The 19775-nt window shown below is 43.9% G+C and overlaps 2 protein-coding genes across 18 annotated transcripts in view; both read right to left on the reverse strand.

The window, feature by feature from the left end:
- Window positions 1-7862, reverse strand: part of IPO9 (importin 9) — a 56439-nt gene extending 48577 nt beyond the window's left edge. The window contains exon 1 of the mRNA XM_045456520.1: window positions 7617-7862. Within this exon, the coding sequence (XP_045312476.1) occupies window positions 7617-7779 (163 nt within the window). The 5' untranslated portion in view covers window positions 7780-7862. The remainder of the gene's footprint in view (window positions 1-7616) is intronic.
- Window positions 7863-13168: 5306 nt separating this feature from the next.
- Window positions 13169-19775, reverse strand: part of NAV1 (neuron navigator 1) — a 246154-nt gene continuing 239547 nt past the window's right edge. For all 17 annotated transcript variants that reach the window (XM_045456509.1, XM_045456504.1, XM_045456505.1 and 14 more), the window contains 2 exons: window positions 18622-18819; window positions 13169-16721 (listed from right to left, as the gene is read on the reverse strand). In XM_045456509.1, coding sequence (XP_045312465.1) covers window positions 16626-16721; window positions 18622-18819 — 294 coding nt within the window. In that variant the 3' untranslated portion in view covers window positions 13169-16625. The remainder of the gene's footprint in view (window positions 16722-18621; window positions 18820-19775) is intronic.

The following is a 19775-nucleotide window of genomic DNA, read 5'->3' on the forward strand; positions in this document are numbered from 1 at the left end:
ACTTTAGAATCAACTTGTGTACTCATCTATAATGTTGAGTTGTCCTATCCAAGGATAGCATATGTCTTTCCATTTGTTCAAGTCTACTTTTTCCCCCCATTTCTCTGTAAATGCTTTAATATATATCTCTGAAAGATATATATGTTTTAAAGTTTATTTATTTTGAAAGAGAAAGAGAGCATTCAAGTGGGTGAAGGGCAGGGAGAGAGAGAGAGAATCCCAAGTAGGCTCTGTGCTGTCAGTGTAGGGCCCGAGGCATGGCTTGAACTCATGAGATCATGACCTGAGCCAAACTGGATGCTTAACCGACTGAGTCACCCAGGTGCCCTGGAAGATATTTTTTAAATTGAGGTAGAATTCATAACCATTTTAAGATGAAAAACTCAGTGGCACTTAGTACATTCACCTCTACCTAATTCCAAAACATTTCCATCATCCTAAAATAAAACCCATACTCATTAAGCAGTTATGTTCAAGTCTACTTTTTAAGTCTTTCAGGAATGTTTAAACAGTTTCACCCAATAGGTTCCTTTACAATTCCTATTAATTTTATTCCTAAGTATTTAATCTTCTTTGTTGCTATTGTAAATGGGTTTTTAAAAACCACTTTACATCCTCTAACCTTTTATTGTTCGTGGATATGAAGGCTACTGATTTTTCCATTTTATGTCTTGCCTCTTTACTGAGGCATCGATTCTTCACTCATTACGCGCTTAAGCTGCAGGGTTTCTTTGTAATTTTTTTTAAGTGAATTTACTTATTCTGAGAGAGAGTGCACACACAATACAGAAACTCATGCACGGGGGAGGGGCAGAGAGAGAGAGGAAGAAAGAATCCCAAGCGGGCTCTGCTCTGTCAGCACAGAGCAGGATGCGAGGCCCCAACACATGAACGGTGAGACCATGACCTGAGCCGAAATCAAGAGTCCGACACTTAACCGACTGAGCCACCCAATGCCCCTAAGCTGAAGTTTTTGACACAATCTTATGGCACCTATCTTTTCACTCAGGAAAGAGTAATTTTTGCAAGAACACCATGAAAGAAGCCACATTCTCTCTAAAGCATTTAGTCAAGTGATTAAATCACAAGTAAACACTTCAAACCTGCAGAATTACCTCTAAAAATACTGAAGTCCATCCTAATTCTTAGGATTAGTTTAGATAGTTCAGACTCTGGTACATATGAAACTTATTTATAATGGGAAAAATAGTAGGTGTCTACAACCTAAAGATACGGGAGTCAACTTTCAGAATGGACTAAAACACATGAATCAGATACAATTCTGGAAGACCTCGTGGATACCAACCAAAGTTCAAGTTTAATGGTAAAAAAGCTCTCTAAAATGCATGTGTGAAATCCAATTAAAGAAGGAGAAGGGAGAAAAGAGCACTTGTAAAGGGACCCCCACTTCCTTTGACTTCAGATACTTAGTGTGATGATGGATGTTAACTTTATAACCCCTAGTCTGTTTAGAAGTTACTGTCCACCCAGGTTTAGCATCCCTGGAAATAATCAGTTCTGTGACAATTATGTGACATCTTTAAGGATGATCTATATATATTCATAAATTATATGGCCCGTACAGTATTTTCTTGTAAAGCACATATTTCAACTTTTGCATGGACCATTATGATATGGGTTTTAATATTCCTGGCAAGAGCACAATTTTTGGATCGTTACTATAGAGACAAACTAAAATGGGATCAAGATGAACAAAATCTTTACTCATACAATGTGGAAAAGATACTGGGGTATAAAAATGAGAGTTTTTGAAAGGGTTTGAAACTTGAGGTGGGACTTTAAAATTTAAACAAATCTGAATAATTACTTTTTCAATGAAAGCACAGATACTGTTACAGTTATAGGGTCAACACTAAGGCTCACAGAACGGACAAGGAACCATGCATTTTCCACCAGTCAACACTGGTACCAATTAGAAGAATCATTATAGCATGAAGACCAGGCAAACTCTACACCTAAGTCTTGCCACTATTTGGGGGTCCTTTCTCATGAACCTGAGAATATCAAGTCTATTCCTTTGGAAGAAAAGTGTAGTGTGAATACATTTCTTCCATACCAGTGCCAGGAGAAGGTAGGCAGTACTTTGGTAACGATCCCAATAGCTGGGAGCTATCCACTCTAATACAAGATCTAGTATCAAGATCATCAAAGATCACACCCCAATTTCCACTAATCACTTCGCTTCATCCATCACTGAGATTGCAAGGGATGGTGAGAGTAAGAGATCATCAGAAGATTAAGATCCATGAGGGGCACAGAAACCTAAGTCGACCAGGGGATCTGTACTTACAACAAACATTATAAGATAAATTTCTCTGAAAGCTTATTTCCTCCACACAGGAAAGAAGAAGCTTGAAAGTTCAAGTATATAACTCTCTGCTGAAAAGCATTAATGAGAAAGAAAATCTTCAAAGACTATAATCACCATTAACTAAAGACTGGATAAACAGAACAGATTTTCTTTTCTACAGGCTCCCACAGTTTCAAAAACAGTGGTCACATGATCAGCTCTAGTTTGGAAATCCCAAAATTTCAAAGACCAAGAACTCACTTGCATTAGGTTATAGGGGGATGTAAGAGTGAAATTCAATTATTATTTATTTAATAGTGTTTCCTGTTTAATGTATTTCCTATTCTGCCTAGACTATATGCCCATTAGAAATACAGAGATATCAGTCACCATAGAAGATTTTCATACCATAAAACTTTAGTTTACTTAAAAGCTGTAAGAATTATTTACAAGGAGTGATAGCGGTGGTGTGGTGAACTCTGCTTTAAAACTAACGCACATAAGGAAAAGCCAGAAAAAAAACCCTCAAGTTCTCTGACATGTTTTAAACCATCAATATGGTTGCTCCTGTCCACTGATTTCTGTTAGGTAGTAAAAATTCTACTTACAGATACTCACTTAACAGAGACCACATATTTTTTGAAGAAATACAACTAAGTATGTCTATAAAGAAAAGGTACTTTTACTTATATTAGTGTGTATTGGGGGATTTCCAGTTTTGCTGATTGGTGTCTTTAACATAAACTAGAAAGAGCCGCTGAATAACTTGCTTTGGGATGGTTAAGGCAGGAAAAGTACAAGAAACACCGACATACACAGCTGTTTTATTTTGTCTTGCTTTGAAAACAACAATTCAGATTAAACTAAGATTCAATCTACAATCAATTAAGCCGAAAGGGGACATTCATATGGGTTGTAAGAAGTTAGCTTTCTAATGCCATTTTTGTCTGGTTTCTTTTCCCAAGATGAAGTAAGATAAACCCATTCTGTCAACCTGGGTTTTCACCCTGACTACAGGTTCCTGAGTATACTCTTATCCAGCACAAAATGGTATCCTCTGACTTCCTTTCCAAGAAAGCCTTTGCCCTCCTTCCCTAGCTCATTCTCTGGGGTTTTAGTCTTTTGCTCCCCTCTATCATTATCCTTGCTCCTCTTTCTCTCCTCTCACCTCACTAGGCAAAAACATTATCTAAAACTTGGCTTCGAAGGGAAGATCCAAAGGAGAGCACGGAGGATAAAGGGGAAGTTAAGAAACATATGCTACTGGACTTAAGGGTCACTAGAGAGACATGAGACTTGGCAGTGCTTTGACAGTCAGGGAAGCTACTACTAAGAAGAACTGTGAATAGGGTTTGGTTGGGAAAGGACGTAGTTCTGAGTATAGCTCTGGAAAAGCCCCCCTTTTCTTATGGAGGTTGGTGAGCACCACAAAACCACAGCTGAAAGGAAAAAGAAAACTCCACCACTGGCCTTTTTCCGAGCGTGGCCGCCTTCCGCTCGGCTCAGTGCCCGCCACATGCCCAGGAGTGCGTCTGGATCCTTGAGGGGCTCCCTTCGCAGGTGACAGTGCTTACGCTATACTGTAAGAGAGCCAGAAAAGTGCCCATGAGAACCAGAAAGCAAACTTCCAGCCAGCAGGAACATCTCTCCAGGCATCTAAGATGGGGGAATCAACACTGATATATGGGCAGCATCTGAATGCCAGGAAAGGTGAGGGAGAGATAATTACCCCCTCCCCAGTTCAATATAATGGTGATGGAAGGGAAAAAATGTATTTTATGTGAGGCATCTGTTGGGAGCAAGACAGAAAAGACTAAGTCAAAGACAAATGGCAGGGAAAAATGCCTTCACTTCTAATAGACAAAAAGAAATAACTAAGAGAAGAAAATGACCTAGGGTCTAAATTTGGTTATGCAAGAAAGTCTGCTATGCTGGCCTGGAGAATTAGAGCTTATGAATGAAAGCAACTCATTCTACCACTTGGGTGATGCTGCTCTTAGAGGAAAATGGAGAAAGAAGGAAAAGAAGGAAAAACTTCATTCTAAGATATAAAAAAGTAAAGCATAAATACACCAAAAATAAAGAGGTGACATTCTCAAAAGTCATGATCTTCTCATAAGTCAGACAAAAAAGAAAAGCTCAGTAGAGAACATTAGACTCTGATGTAAGAGATCTTCAGCAGTTCACAAACTTCCCAATCTTTTTAATTACGATGTTTATAAAATGCTTTATATGACTCCGTGTGTTAAATAAAACAAGAATTAGATGAATGTTCTAACAGATCAAAAGACTTATTCTTACTCTGTTGAAGCAAAACTAAATTCCTGCAAACTCTGTTCATCAAACTCAAAATCTCAGTCTTCCTAAGAGAAAAGAAAGGGTAACAATTATCTGTTGGAATACTGTAATAATAGAGGAACTTCCAAACTTGCACTATGCTTCTCAAATCAGGAGCAGAATGTGCTTTGGGCTCCAGCAACTTCAATCCTATTTTCTGGGATAAATGTTTCTTAAAACTTCATCTACCCAAGAATCTGGTCAGAGCATGTCAACCTCTCTTGTCTCTCCATTTAACAGAGGGTTAACAAATGACCTGTGCCCTTTCCCTCAAAGTTAGAGATTCTTCCACTTAAGCTCCAAGACTAGGGGTCATCACCTGGCAACCAAGGAAGGTGGTACACCTATTTGTCAAAGGGAGTAGACTGGTTAATCTTAAAGATCAACTGGGGCCAGTCTCCTGTGTGAGGCAACAATAAATGGCTCACAAAGACAGTTATTTGAGGGGACAGAGGGACTAGAAACAACCAGATTTGGCTGTCACCTGATGTTGGCCCCATAGAACCAAAAAGATCAAAAGATTACCAGAATACAAATAATAGTGGATACCAACTCTCAGATTTCTCATTAACTTCAAATTTTAAGGAAGTGTACTTCAGAGGACCAGAAAGCAAGGTTTCTTCCACTAGGATAAAACTAAAATGTGAAGCAACTCCAAAGGAGTGGAAAATGATCTTGTTCACTCATTTGCAAGAATGCTCCTGCCCTGGCCTGCAGGATGTTCTAATATAATAGCAGGAGCAACATCTTACCAGTTTCATCAGGACAGATGGTTGGCTAAATTCTGGCTAGGAAGCCAGGTGCTATATTTTCATATAAAGGAAGGCAATGGCTAGTGGAAAAGAAACTAGTGACCATGTTAAGGAAACATTTGAGATTCAGACAGAATACAAGACAGGAGGTACTCTGGACCCAATGGCAAAAAATAACTTGTTAAAGGCGGTAAGGAGGAAGGGAGAGAAGCAAGGTACTATATCTGAAGAATGGCTCACCACTCTCCACCTAAAAGTAGGTTACTGAAAGGGGTGTATTTTTATAGTTTTTAAGTAAATATAAGGAATTGGACTTATTTAAAAAACAAAAAGAGCCTCCAAAGGGTCCAAAGCACCTCAATCAACTCCAGAGACTTGGTCCAACTCTGTACATCACATCCTAACCCTGAGCGTCATATGCCTTAGTACTAGACCACTGATATCAGGTCACTGTATTATAGCCGTTTCATGTTGCACAGCATGCCTGATAGCACATTACCAGTAAGTTAAGGTGTGTGTGTTTCAGTCTATTCCCATCAGTGGCCTAAATCAAATGCAAAACTCTGCAATTCTGTTTTAGATTTCAAGACCCCAAAAGATGAAGAAAGTGAGACTAGAATTTCAAAACGCTCTCAAGAAATTTACACAGTCCTAGACTTTGCCTAGATGAGACCATGGCATTGGCTAGAGAAGGGATCAGAGCCCAAGTGGAGCTGTTATTGGGCAGTTAAAACATGCACTCAGGTTCACCTTTTGTAGGAAGGTGCCAGACATACATTTGGGACACCAGGATCACCGGCTAGCATTCAGGGAAGGCATCAGACCGTCAATTTTATTTAAGTAGTAACTTGAATGTGATGAGGTTCCTTTGCTTTGTCACTCTTCCTCCTTCACATCCAAGGGAGGCAGAGACAATGTGAATACAAAAATTCTACCGAGACTAGAATAACTCCAATCAATCTATGCATGGTTCTCAAAGAGCTTTCTCCTAACCAGCAACTGCTCCTATTGTAGGGTCTGACATTTTATAGAACAATGACAATTACAATTAGACCTTCAAAATGGTCCTTAACCTGTTATATCCCAAATCTCAACGTATTTCCAATAGGAGGAAATTCATTTTCAATAGCTCTCTCATGCGGTGAGGGAAAATTAAAGGGAGATTTGTCTGAAGTTCTTTTCAATAAAATCCTAATCCCAGTAGAAGAGCGAACTCAAGGTTTTGAGTGTGATTTGTCAGACCATGGACAATCTCCCATATCTCGGAAGAGGTCTTTAAGAGGTGGTTGAGCTGGGAGACAGATTTGCAGTTCTTCCAGCGAAGCCTTTAACAGACCAGATATATTTCTTACATAAAGACCAAGAGGATTTTTCCCTTCTCCTGTTTTAGGATCAAATTGTTCTTAGTAAAGTGGTTACACGCGGCCTGGTGAAAGGCCCACTCAGCAGGAAATTGACAATCTCAAACCAATAGTTTATTTTTTTTCTCCATCACTTTAAAGCATATAATAGGAGTACAGGGACAAAGAGTCAAAGACAAAGGATGATCGGTTCCTCCAAATAGAAATGCACACAGGGGTATTTAATAAGTGTAAATTATTTTGAAAATTAAAGGGGACTATGGCCAGGAAGGTGAATCAGCTGCACATGCACTGAATTTGATTTCTGGGAAAACATTAAGAGGTAAACCGACCAGCTAGGTTTATAACTCGGAAGCAGAAACTTGTTTGATATCTACTAAGCTCTGATAGCCGCGTTCTCAAGGCTCTGCCCTCTCACCACTTCTAACAACTCCCTTTACTCCTATTCCAGCACAACCGAGCTGGCGAAGAGGACAGCAAAAGACCCTGGTTCTGAACTCAAAAATATTTCCCAGACCGCGCGACTTCCTCCAAAGCAGCAAGTCTAGCTCCATCTCGGTCCTCTGCAGATCTAGGCTCCATCTAGCTTTTCAAGTCTCCACCCTCCCTCTCCCCTCCGAGGCTCCACCTCTCCCGACCCTCTCCTCCAGGCGCGCCTCCCCTCTCCGGGACTTTCACAGCCACCGGGGACATCATCCTCTCTCTTCCTGCCCCACTCCTGCCTGCTGGGCCTCGGCGCCCAGATCTCCACTGGCTCAGGCTCCCCTTGTCCCCAGCCGGTCCGGAGCTGCGGTCAGCGGACAGTACGGCCGGCCCAGGTCCGACACATCCTCGTGATGGTCCCGCCTCACTCACCCTCTGTCACCTCGAGCACCTTAATTTGTTCCTCGGCAGCCGCTCGCACCTCCTGCACTGGGGATAGGATCCCGGTGAGCGTATCCACCAACGCCTCCTTCAGTCCTTGTGCCACTGGACCCGGCAGCCCGGAGGCCGCACCAGCCGCCGCCGCTGCCGCCATCTTTCTTCCCTTCAGCCCGCCAGCCCCACGGCCGGGACCCGCCACTGAATGACGGCTCCCGCGCGCGGCCAATCCGCGAAGCCGCGCCTGCGCACCAGAGTCGGGCGGGAGCTAGAAGGGGGCGGGGAATGGATCTAAACCTCCAGAGACAGCGCCTCCTGCCGTACGGACGAAAACTGCACCTTTTCCCGCGAGACTCGCTTCGCATTTTTGTGAAAACTGAGCTCCAGAGAGGTTAGGGGGCTTTCCTGAGTGGAACAGAAAGTTAGTAAACTCACTTGGAACAAAGCCTATGATAGAGGACTTTAGATTCATGGATCTTTCAGGTATAAGCTACAGTGTTAGGAGAGAGGAGTTGAGATGGGAATGGGTGTAGAGGGCTTTGAGGAGAGACTTCTGGGTCAGAAATAGCTATTTTAAACCAGCCTTTTTCGCCCCCTCAAACACTGAAAAACAACAACAACAACAACAACAACAACAACAACAACAACAGTGGCTCAAGCGAGCCTCTTCATCTCAGGCTCAAGAATTCAAAGGTAGGGGAAAAAGAAACCGAAGTGGATGGAGCAGCGGGGAGTGGTCACCTGCCATAGACCCAACCCCCTGGTTTTCCAGCCTAGTTGAGCCCAACTTCAAAATTGGAATGTTTGGCCAGGAGAGGGCACCTGCGTGGGAAATGGTATTTCTTTCCTCCGGAGAAAGTACTTGAATGTCTATTTGAGAATGAATCCTATTCGTTGAGAATGCATAATTTTTTTGTTTTCTCCCCCAGAGAAATTGTGCTGGACGTTTAAGGAATGAAGGAACAAGAGTAGTTTAATATGGATAACCCACGGCTGGTCACAGGAAATGGCTGAAAGAATAGAGATAATTCTAAATACTGGAGCGAGTGGAGAGGATTATCGAGAGGAGTTAAGAATGCAGGGCAGAATTAACAAAAAGATTAAAATGCAAATTAAAAAAGAATCCGGGCAGGTTGGTGAGCATGTAGTGCCAGATGGATGGAATGGTATGTTATTGGGAGTGGGAAGCGCTAGACCAAAGAGAAACAGGTAATTTTTAGTAGCTGTTCAGGTTGAGTGCCTTAAAATGGTTTCTAGGAACTCTGACTCTCCCAAGTGGCAGAGGAAACCAGATGGCAATTCCTCACCTAGTTCTAGGCCTGTGGCTGCTAAATTGATGGTGATCTGGGGTTGTCGGTTCATCTGAGTATCTTCCTAAAGATTGACTCCTCGATTTGAGGATAGCTCTAAACATATTTTGTCACCTCCCATGTTAGAGGACAGGTGGGTTGTGTTACTACAATTTCGTAGGGAAAAAAAAAAAGATTGCTTCTCAGACCTCGAAATTCCATAGTAGGGAATTGTAGGACTTCTTTTCCTTCTTTCCTTGTTCCATTAGAACAGCTTCTTTTCTCATCGGTTAATTTGCCTTCACCCCTGGAAGAAAACTTAGGAAAGTCCAGAGGGTGGTCGATTTTCAAACATTGTGGCAGTGGATGGAGGACTCAAGAACCCTGAATTTTGGGCTGGGGAAGGAGGCTATGTCCACAGCATGCAAGTAGGAACCACATCCACCCCTTTCCCAACCAAAGGGGTCCAGAACTCCTGCTTAGGATTTGAGGATCAAACATTTCCAGGCAGGTGAGGTTTACCTCTTGGTTAGGCAAATGACCACCAGTAGTCTCACCTTGCAGATCAGGAATGGGCCACAAGATAAATGGAGACAGAAACCAGACAGAGAGGGAACTAGATAGAACCAGTGGACAATACAGGAGATAGCTTTATTGAAACGCAAATGGCATGGAACAGATGAATCTTGTTGGGAGGAGACAAGTCTGATGGACAGAGGAACCTCATGAGAGGGGCCTCTGGCAGTGATGGAAAAAGGCCTCTTCAGCTGGCCTGGCATGGATTTGATTTTCAATCAATTTGTTTCTTAAAACAAATTACTGAGCAGACAGCCCAGCTCTCTTCATGATTGTTACCGCAACTATATACAACGGTTTGCTTTCCAGATTCAAATTTGCTTTCTCTACACTGGATTATAAAAGGGGGTAGATTTAAAAAGAGGCGAGGGTCAAATGAGAAAAAACACAAACACACAGAGACACACATATCCTGGTCTGGGGCTTTATGTCCAATAAATTAAAAAAAAAAAAACAAAAACAAAAAACCAAAAACCAAGAAAACCAAAAAAAACCTCTTGCAAAAATTCCTGCCCACTTTCCACCTGAGGGTCGGCATGCATTTGAGAAACACAGACTCCATCACGTAAACAGCGCTGCCTAAAACAGGATGGGGGTGAGGTGGGGGGAGGGAAGGAATCTAGCAGGGGTTGGAATTCATCAAAAAAAAAAAAAAAAAAAAAGATTGTTCTGTTAAAAAAGAAAAACAAACAAAAAACAACGGTAACAAAAAACATTAGGAAGTGGGAGGCTACTGCACAGCAGTAGCCAGATACTGGCTGGGATATGGGAGCTCTTGGCTTATTATCCAACACCTTCCGTCTCCAAGGAATGGCAGGAAAGCAGAAAGACCCCACAGGAGATGACCAAAGGCCCATCATCAGCCTTTTGGGGACTGAGGGGGTGATGTTAGTGCAATAGTTTTACACTCGCCTTCTTCCAGCCTTAGTTCCTCCTCCAGACCCTTGGTTCTAAATTTCAAGGGGCCTAGTACTAGCACATTTCTTTGTCCTTTATCCATAAGCTCCCTCGCAGGGAAAACTGACAAACTTGAGACAAAACCAGTTGTAAACAGCCCCATCTACCCTATGGTCCCATCAGCTACCCCGTGAATCTGGAAAGGTAAGAAGCTCCTTTCAGGGTTGTTTGTTTGTTTTTTAAGATTTTATTCCATCACTGTGTCTGAGTAGGTCTGCACCCAAGTCCTGGTGTGAGGAAGGAAAGGATGGGCCCAGGGACTTAGTTACCCCTGTCCCACATCTTCATTGTGTTTCAGTCTCTCCTGTGAGCCGAGCAGAGCATGGAGAAGGGATCTTCCTGGGGTCCTCAAGCCCTCCAGCTGCCTTGGGGAAGGAGGTTCTGGCCAGGTTCTCAGACCCAGAAGTGACTTTAGAACTCAGCGAAAGGAGAGGGCTTGTTGCTAAGAGAACAAGTTGCCATGGAAATACAAATGAGATTTTCTGCCTTTTCTTATCCTATTATATAATCAGAAAAAGGCTCACTGTAGACACAAATAATCCAGCAGAAGAGCAATCTGGAAGAGACCTCCGACTGCTTTTTTTTTTCTGTGACAGCCCATTAGTTTCCCAGGTAAAAATTTCAGAGCCATACTTTTCTCTGAAGATTGTGTTCAGCTAGAAGAGAGGCCAGCATCCCCCCTAATGTCTACCCAAAGGCACACGTACCTTTTCTGTGTTAAATTAGAGGAAAAACAGAAACATAAAGAAGCACAAGAAAGGTGAGTTTGAAATTAATATTAGAGTCTGAATTATAACCTGCGACCTTCTAATTTTCAGTCCTAAAGCCCCTCAGCGTGGGGATTCTGCTACTTGGCTTTCCCTTTTAAAAAGTGAATTTTAAACCGTAGCATGCATCAGAATTACCAACAGGGTTTGTTAAAACAAATTGCTGGGCCCTCTCCCTCGTTTCTGATGCCGTAGGTCTGAAATGGGGCCTGTGAATTTCATTTTTAACAAGTTCCCAGTGCTTGCTGCTGCTGGTCTGGAAACACAGGTTGAAAACCACTAAAAAGTTGAATCAAGGAAGCAAGAGTTCACTTACTTCCCTGGCCACTCTTGTCACAGAAAATTCTCCATGGCATAATCATTCAGAAAAATAGCCAAGGGGCACCTGAGTGGCTCAGTCGGTTAAGCGCCAGACTTTGGCTTGGGTCACAATCTCATGGTTCTTGAGTTTGAGCCCACCACGGGCTTGCTGCTGTCAGCACAGAGCCCGCTTTGGATCCTCTGTTTCCCTCTCTCTGCACCCCCCTCCCCCCCACCGCTCATGCTCTCACTCTCTCTCAAAAATAAATAAACATTAAAAAAAGAAGAAGAAAAATAGCCAAAACATCAAACTGGGAGGATCCAGTATACATAGGTTTAATTTTCAGCTGTAATGGTCTCTGTGCAGCTTCCATTGGTGTCCTCATCTTCCAGTTTATTCTGTTTGCCAGGGTCCATGGCTGGCAGTGCTTGCTTCCAGGGCTAGGCTGAGCACACACGCACACGTGGATCATCAGCAGCGGAGAGAGCTAAGTTGGTGGCCCCATATGTCCCTGATCAGGTTGGCTGAGGACTCATGAATATATAAAGCTGATTCAAGTATAAAGGGCAGTATCTTCAGGCATTGGCCTTTTGGGAACACAGTGTCCCTAAGACCATTTTATTACTTATGGCCTCTTTAGTGGAGTCATGAATCACTAGCAGCCAGAACTCGCTAGTAGTTACTAGTCATCGAAAGAGTGTACCAGGATTAAATCAGTATATCCATCAGTAAACCCTCTGGAAAAACACATTTCACCCCATTTGTGGGGTTGACTTATGATAGTCTACTTATTAGCTTCAGCTCAGCTAAGGCCCAGGAATAAGAAAAAAAGGTTATGGTGAGGAGTTACATTTGGTGATCTGGATTACTTTAGCACTTGAACCCCATGATAAATGTGTGATTAGGACAAGAACAGCTTCCTTTCCCAAACACCCTGCAATAAAGAGACCACAGAGCCTCCTGTAGGTCTCTTGATGCTGGCTTATAGGACCAAGTCTCACTCAGTATGGCAAATTTTACCTATAAGCAGAATTTCTGTATATGCGTTGTCAGGCGATGACGTGAGGCGTTTGTGAGGAAGAGCAGGCTGTTCTCTTCCTACTCTTTTGTAACACTACAGAAACTAGTTACATCCGAGACTAAAAGGGGGCGTCCCTCTGTATAGTGTGACCCTGGTCTCAGGGAGCCAGAAATGAAGACATGGGGAGATTAGGTCCATCGGGAATCTTGCAAACCAGGAAAACCAAAAAGCCAGAAGTGAAATGAAAAAAAAAAAAAAAAAAAAAAAAAAAAAAAAGTCACTATTTTGTCTGAAACCCTTACAGGCTGTGAGTAGATTAGTTAGAAGGCTGGTAATTTAAAACCAAATGTAGCATGGCAATCAATAAGGACTTCACTGTAGGGTCTGTCCGTGGACAGCAAATCTTTCTTCCTTGCTAGCCTCTAGCTTCCCAATGGTTAGACTACACGAAAAAGACATTGGTATAAGGATTCACACAAAGACAGAGATAAGCACCGTAGAGCTGCCACAAAGCATAGATTTTTAAAAAAATATTCTGAAGCCTCAGAAGATAGGAACCAGCAACAGCAAACTGCTCTTGTGAAAGAGAGAGAGAGAGAGAGAGACACACACACACACAGACATCAGGTCCCATATTAGCCTCCAATTACCTAGTATTTTATTTTTAATGCCTAGGCAGGGATTGAGAAACACATACACTGGACAAAATGTGTTGGTTGTCTTCATCCAGAAATGAGAGGGACTCTGCTGAGGAACCTCTCCTGCAGTTGTGGCTCTCCTCAGAAGTTGATTTTGGGTATTGACCCATGTCCTCTGCTAGCCCACTTTGGTGAGGAATGGAGATGAGGGTCTGGAGAGGAAGGGGAGAGCACACATCCCAGTCCTAGACAGGCTGGGTTCTTCTGAAGGTGCCTGGGGGCTGAGAATTTAGCTGGGGGACCCAGTTTTCATTTTTGGAGGGATCCCAGTAGCCTCAACTAAGAAGCACGTGCGTAGGTAGGAGAGAATGCTGTGGATTTGCTCTTGCCATCAATTCCAGGGCAGTAAGGGGGAGCTCAGCTTTTCTGCTTCAGAGAAGTCTGGATGAGCACCCCAAGGGGTTATAGCACCATGAGGAGGCTCAACCTTCTGCAGTTGCCACATAACCATGATTCCTTGGTGAGATGATAGATCCCCACAATGAGGGGCCCAAGTGCGCAACTGTAAACAGGGTCCCAGGCTCCAGAGGGAAAGCTGAGGCTGCAGTGCTACCTCATTAGACGGGAACACGCTTTTTGGAGGAAAGCAACTAGAGACCTGGGCTAAATGCAGCAGTCAACTCAGAGTAGAGGGTGGTGGGTCCCAAGAATAGAGATTAAAATTCATACCAGGAGAGGCCTCCAGAATCAACCTGTTGAGGATCCAAGGAAAATTCCCGGTGGTATCCATGGTTACCAGGGAGACAAGAATCCCGTTGGGGGTCTGAGGCAGTTGGAATGGAGGAAGGGGCTCTCCCCTTTCTTTTTCTCAAGTAGCCAGTAACATCCATGCTAGAAGGCACTGGCTGGGCAGCACCAGAAAGTAGAGAATTAAAGGCTCAACCACCTTATCAAGGTGGCATTACAAGTCTGAGCCTTGCCATGGGACTGGAGCTAAGGACAGGGTTCAGAAGAGGCCTCGGTCCAAAGAAGGCCCATCCGGTCTTCCCTTCCTTCCAAGTTAGAACACCCAGCTCTGGGGTGTCCTCATTCTGCACAGCAGAGACCTTAAGGCAGTGATTTCAGCACCATCCTTGAACAAACATCCTCTTCCCACCACAGAATTGCATATTTTACAGCTGAGTTGGTTGGGGATCTTCACAGCTCACGGACTTAGCAGCAAAAGCAGTAATAGTCTCCATCATAGAGGACCCTGTCATCCCTGGGAGCTACCAGGTGAATGCAGAAGCTTTCGTGGGGAGCAACCCGAACCATCTTTTGGACCTAAATGGAAATATCCTGATGTGAAGAGTCCGATGCATGTATTCCTTGGTTGGGGAGGACAGAATGGTCCAGGTTCGTACGCCTAGAAGTTCTGATAAGGTCTTGTGCTACTTAGGAATCTGAACAACAAGTGCTTGGACCCAGGCTGATCACATATCTTTGATCTGCAGAACCCTGAGACTTCATCTTCACCAGGCGGTTCAACCTGGATCTGGTCCCACGGGGTCTTCCAGAAACGGCGGGAAGAGAACTTGCCCACTTGAGATAAAGCAAGATTCCGTAGTCCTTCAGGGTCCATCTTGACTGATCCCCAGACCTTCTACCCCCCGTGTATTGGACATCTAATCAAAGGCTTCTTTCTAGCTGGCAACTTGGGTTTTGGCTACATTTCTTAGATGATCCTGAGGGTCTAGATAAGAAGATGTGCATTTAATGGAGGTTAAGATTTCCTACTAGGTTGTGAATATAAGGGCTCAAGTCTCGTCATTTTTTTTTTTTTTTTTTTAAACCTAGTGACTGACAGACAGTGAGTACTCCGTAAGTGTTTGTTGAATGAAGGCATACAGACTGCCAGACCTTTGGGGCAACTTCTGCTACAGGTGGATCCCTTTGGAAGGCAGATCTTTGCCACCAAATCAAATTCCTTGAGCCTTATATTCTGATTGGGAGTATTTCACACGGATGTCCAGTCTCTTATAGGTGAATATTTACTTGTCAAAAACAAATAGTAAAGGCCAGCTAGGGATTTTGGATTCAGTCGAGCAGAGTGGGTGCCATCAGAATAGGGCAGTGAGGGGCCAAACAGGCCACAAGACAAAGGAATAGTTCTAGTTTCCTGGTTTTCCTCCCAGTCCAGTGTGAAGCTCAGAGTAGATCTTCTATCAACACGGGGTGGTACCCTTTTAAGTCAGAGACTGACAGCTCAGCGTCCAGGCAAAACGTGTGCTTTCTCAAAAGGGAAGTCAAGGTTCTTCTACTATTTCTGTCTGAGCCAATGCTTCATGTCTCATATAAGTCCCAAGGACGCCAGAGATACTGGGGTGGCAGGTATCTAGCTAGGGCCAGTTAGATGGCATCAGATTCTCCAGAGAAAACCCACTTGGCAAAGCCAAACTAGGCCCAGGAAAAGCAATCCAAGCATTTTGTGGGCATGAGAGGAGATGGGGGGGGACAAAAGAAAGAAAGGAAGGAAGAAAGAAAGGAAAAAAGAAAGAAAGAAAGAAAGAAAGAAAGAAAGAAAGAAAGAAAAAGAAAAAAGAAAGAAAAGGAAAATCAATAGGCACATGGGAGGGGAAAAAAAAGAAACGAAACAAAAAGCGAAAATAAAAAATAAAAAAAGTAGGGTTTATTGACTGTCATGCATGTTAAATTAAAGGGTGTAAGACAGGGCTAGCAGTCTTTCTCTGAAGGCTGGAATGTTATTTTTGTGGTGTGGTGACTTCTGAGATAGGCAGCCATCTTGTCATCATCCCTTATGTCATCCAGGGATGGGCAGCGCTCTCTCTACCTTGGCAACTGTTTCCTCTCTCTCCAGCTTCATCTTTCCTTTTTTTTTTTTTTTTTAAATACCTTTTACAGATTGATTTAAACATTTTTTAAACCACATGCTTCTTTTTCTTGGCTCCAGCCAGATCTCTGGGGGAAGAAGAGTGATTGGCAGTGGTGACAGAACTCGGAAGGGTCTGTGAGAAATTCTGGGGAGCTTCCACCTCCCTCAGATTTCCCCACACAGGGCTGTCTCTCTCAGAGCTGTTCATGAGAATCATTTAGGAACTGCTGCAGGTTTTGCTGATGTCTTCTGAGCCCCTCCCCAGAAAGCCTAGGAGTTTCTAATTGAGACAAGAAATCAAGGAAAAAGACCCAGAATCATCTTTTCCCCAAAGTCATGAGAGGAGGCCAATAAATGGATCTAGGGGACACAAGTTTCCAAACTCCACCCCACCAGTCCTTCCTAGGAAGTTCTCGAAGGTGCAGCACCAAGAACCTGCCCTCTTCCTTCACCTCCTCCTCCCCCTCCTGTTCTCCTCTTGGGCCGGAGAGCCAGTGCTCTGGAAGAAGAGAGGGGAGAGGAGGAGAGAACGTCGCTCCTGCCGGCATTCTGCTGTCCGGGGTGACAGGGACTGTTGGGCCCTCAAAGTGTGGCCTGGAGGTTGGGGTCCAGGATGGTTTCTCGGTCTGGAGACTCAATGTAATTGGCAGCTTCTTGAAGCTTCAGCAGCATGGCCATCTAAAAAGGGCAAAAGGATGGATTAATGAGAGTTGGGACTCAGGGTCCCGCCCCCAGAAGGGAAACCTAATACAATCTAGATCCTGGGTCTGATTCTTGTTTCATAAGTGATTTAGAGCCCAGAGAGTTTACAAGTGGCTCATGAAAAAGCAGCAGTGAAGGGGCACCTGGGTGGCTTAGTCAGTTGAGCGTCCGACTCTTGGTTTCGGCTCAGGTCATGATCTGGTTCGTGAGATTGAGCCCTGCATCGGGCCCTGCACTGAAGGCGTGGAGCCTGCTTGGGTTTCTCTGTCTCCCTCTCTCTCTGCCCCTGCCCTGCACCTACTCTCTCTCTCAAAATAAATAAAAGAAAGAGAAAGAAAGAAAGAAAGAAAGAAAGAAAGAAAGAAAGAAAGAAAAAGCAGCAATGATTACTTAAACCCTGTCTGTAAGCATGTGTGTGTGATGTTCAGGAGTGTGGCTGAGACATAAGGTGCCCTGCCGTGAGCTGATGCCCAAACAGTGGAGACCCCCTCTGCTTCTAGGGCGCTCACACTCTAGAAAAGGACGGAAGGCGTGTACACACTGACTAATATTGGGAGGGATGTGCAAAGTGGCCCTAAGAACATCTGTGTCTGTCAACTTCTTCCAATAGATGATAACCAGTGTTATGAACCAGATTCCCCTGGCTCACGTACCCTAGTGCTCTGTGTCAAGTCTAAACTCTTCAGTGTAATTCACCACCTTCCTTCTTCCCTCTTTACCTCTCACTCTCCCCTGGTTCTTTAAGACTATGACCCTCCATTTTAGCTAAGTACGCCTGGTTGGTTCTTTATCGAATCTTCTCTCTACCCTTTTATTTACATGATCACTAACAGTCTTCCAACTTAATGGCTTTTTTTTTTACACAGATAACTACATTTTTAACAAAGTCAAAATTGAAATAAAAGTGTATTATGTGGAAGAATTTCTTGCAAGGTAAAACAGCAAGGTCACAGAAGTTGTGCACATTGAAATTTTAATATAAGCTGCCAAGTTATCTTCGAAAATGACTTTGCTAATGAACACTCCCACCAGCAGAGTAGGAAGCCTGTGCTTCCAAACACACTATTTTTGCAGTGTGAAATGGTTATCTCCTTATTTGGATGTGCGTTCCCGCAATTACTAGAGAGGTTACGGATCTTTTTATATTTTTATTGGCCGTTTGCACTTCCTCTACTCAAATGCCTATGCGTATCTTTTGTCCATTCTTCTATTTGGAAATTTTGTGGCAAGTTTTATATATTCTATTTTTTTTTAATGTTTATTTTTGAGAGAGAGAGAGAGACAGAGTGCAAGCCGGGGAGGGGCAGAGAGAGAGAGGGAGACACAGAATCCGAAGCAGGCTCCAGGCTCCCAGGTGTGAGCACAGAGCCTGACGCGGGGCTCGAACCCACGACTGGACCCATGACCTGAGCTGAAGTCGGACACTTAACTGACTGAGCCACCCAGGTGCCCCGGGAAGTTTTATATATTCTAGATACCAATCCTCTTTTGGTTACAAGCCTTGCAAATATTTGCCCCTAGGTGGTCACTTGTCTCAGACTGCTTCTTACAGGGGCTCATGAAATCCACTGAGCTGGGGCAGTCCTCAGGATAGCACCAGAGCATAGAGGGAGAGGTAGTGACCATGCATCTTACCTGGGATCTGCCTGAGACTTGGGTCTTTACTAGAGTATATCTTGCCAGCATGCATTATTATTTAGCTTAAGCTAGGTTGCAGGCATATGATCTTTATAACCCAGGATTCTGAGAGTTGAGCTCCTCACTGACCTCCTCCTAGTCCTGGGCTTGCTGATACCCTTCAGTCTCCATCAGGGTATGCACGAAGAGTTCAATTCCATAATACTCTTACTTTTGCCTTAGAATGGCTTCTACTCACCAGAGGGTCCGAGTCCAGAGAACTTGGGGTGCTATCTTTGACTGTCCTATCCTCGGGAGGTGAGGCAATGCTATGAGGGCCCACGGTAGGTGGAGGCAAGTGGTACAGCTTCGACTGGTCTTGTTGGGCTGATGGCCAGGGAAGAGTGTCCCGGACCCACTCCACTGGGTCCTCCCAAGCAGCTTTCTGTCCATGGACCTGGATAGAAGGGGAAATGTGAGTACTGGCAGAGGAATCCACAGGTAGAAGCTTGCTCATGCAGTCTCCTGATGGTCACACGGACTTCCTAAATGGAAAGCCTTGAGGCTCTGATCCCCCATGGAATTTTCTGAGTCTCCCAACAAAAGAAGTAAGTTGGTGTCAGCTGGTAAAACTACTTTGGAGGATAATTTGGTAGACTGTGTTAAATACTTAACATGTACCCATCTTATGATCCCATAATTTTACTTTTTGAGTAAGAAATTCTCCCACTTTGGTAATCATATCTTCTTCTAAAATGTTTAAAAATTTTTAAGTCAAAAAAGTTTTTTAATGTGTATTTATTTTTGAGAGAGAGAGAGAAAGCGAGCGCATGAGTGGGGAGGGGCAGAGAGGGAGACACAGAATCTGAAGCAGGCTCCAGGCTCTGAGCTGTCAGCACAGAGCCCAATGTGGGGCTTGAACTCACGAACCAGAAGATCATGACCTGAGCTAAAATTTAACCGACTGAGCCACCCAGGCGGCCCTAAATTTTTTTTAATGTTTATTTATTTTTGAGAGAGAGAGAGATGGAGTGTGATTGGGGGAGGGGGAGAGAGAGAGGGAGACACAGAATCTGAAGCAGGCTCCAGGCTCTGAGCTGGCAGCACAGAGCCCAACGCTGGACTCGAATTGTGAAATCATGACCTGAGCCGAAGTCAGATGCTCAGCTGACTGAGCCACCCAGGTACCCTTAGTAATCATATCTTACAAAAAAAATTCTGACTTTGGAGCACCTGGGTGGCTCAGTTGGGTTAAGCGTCTGACTTTGGCTCAGGTCATGATCTCGAGGTTCATGAGTTCAGGCTCCGTGTTGGGCTCTGTGCTGACAGCTCAGAGCCTGGAACCTGCTTAATGCAAAATTAAGTGAAATAATGTTTTCTGGCATCAGTTTCATAGATAGTGTCTCTAGAAAT

Source organism: Leopardus geoffroyi, chromosome C3 (assembly GCF_018350155.1).
Source record: "Leopardus geoffroyi isolate Oge1 chromosome C3, O.geoffroyi_Oge1_pat1.0, whole genome shotgun sequence".
Lineage (NCBI taxonomy): Eukaryota > Metazoa > Chordata > Mammalia > Carnivora > Felidae > Leopardus > Leopardus geoffroyi.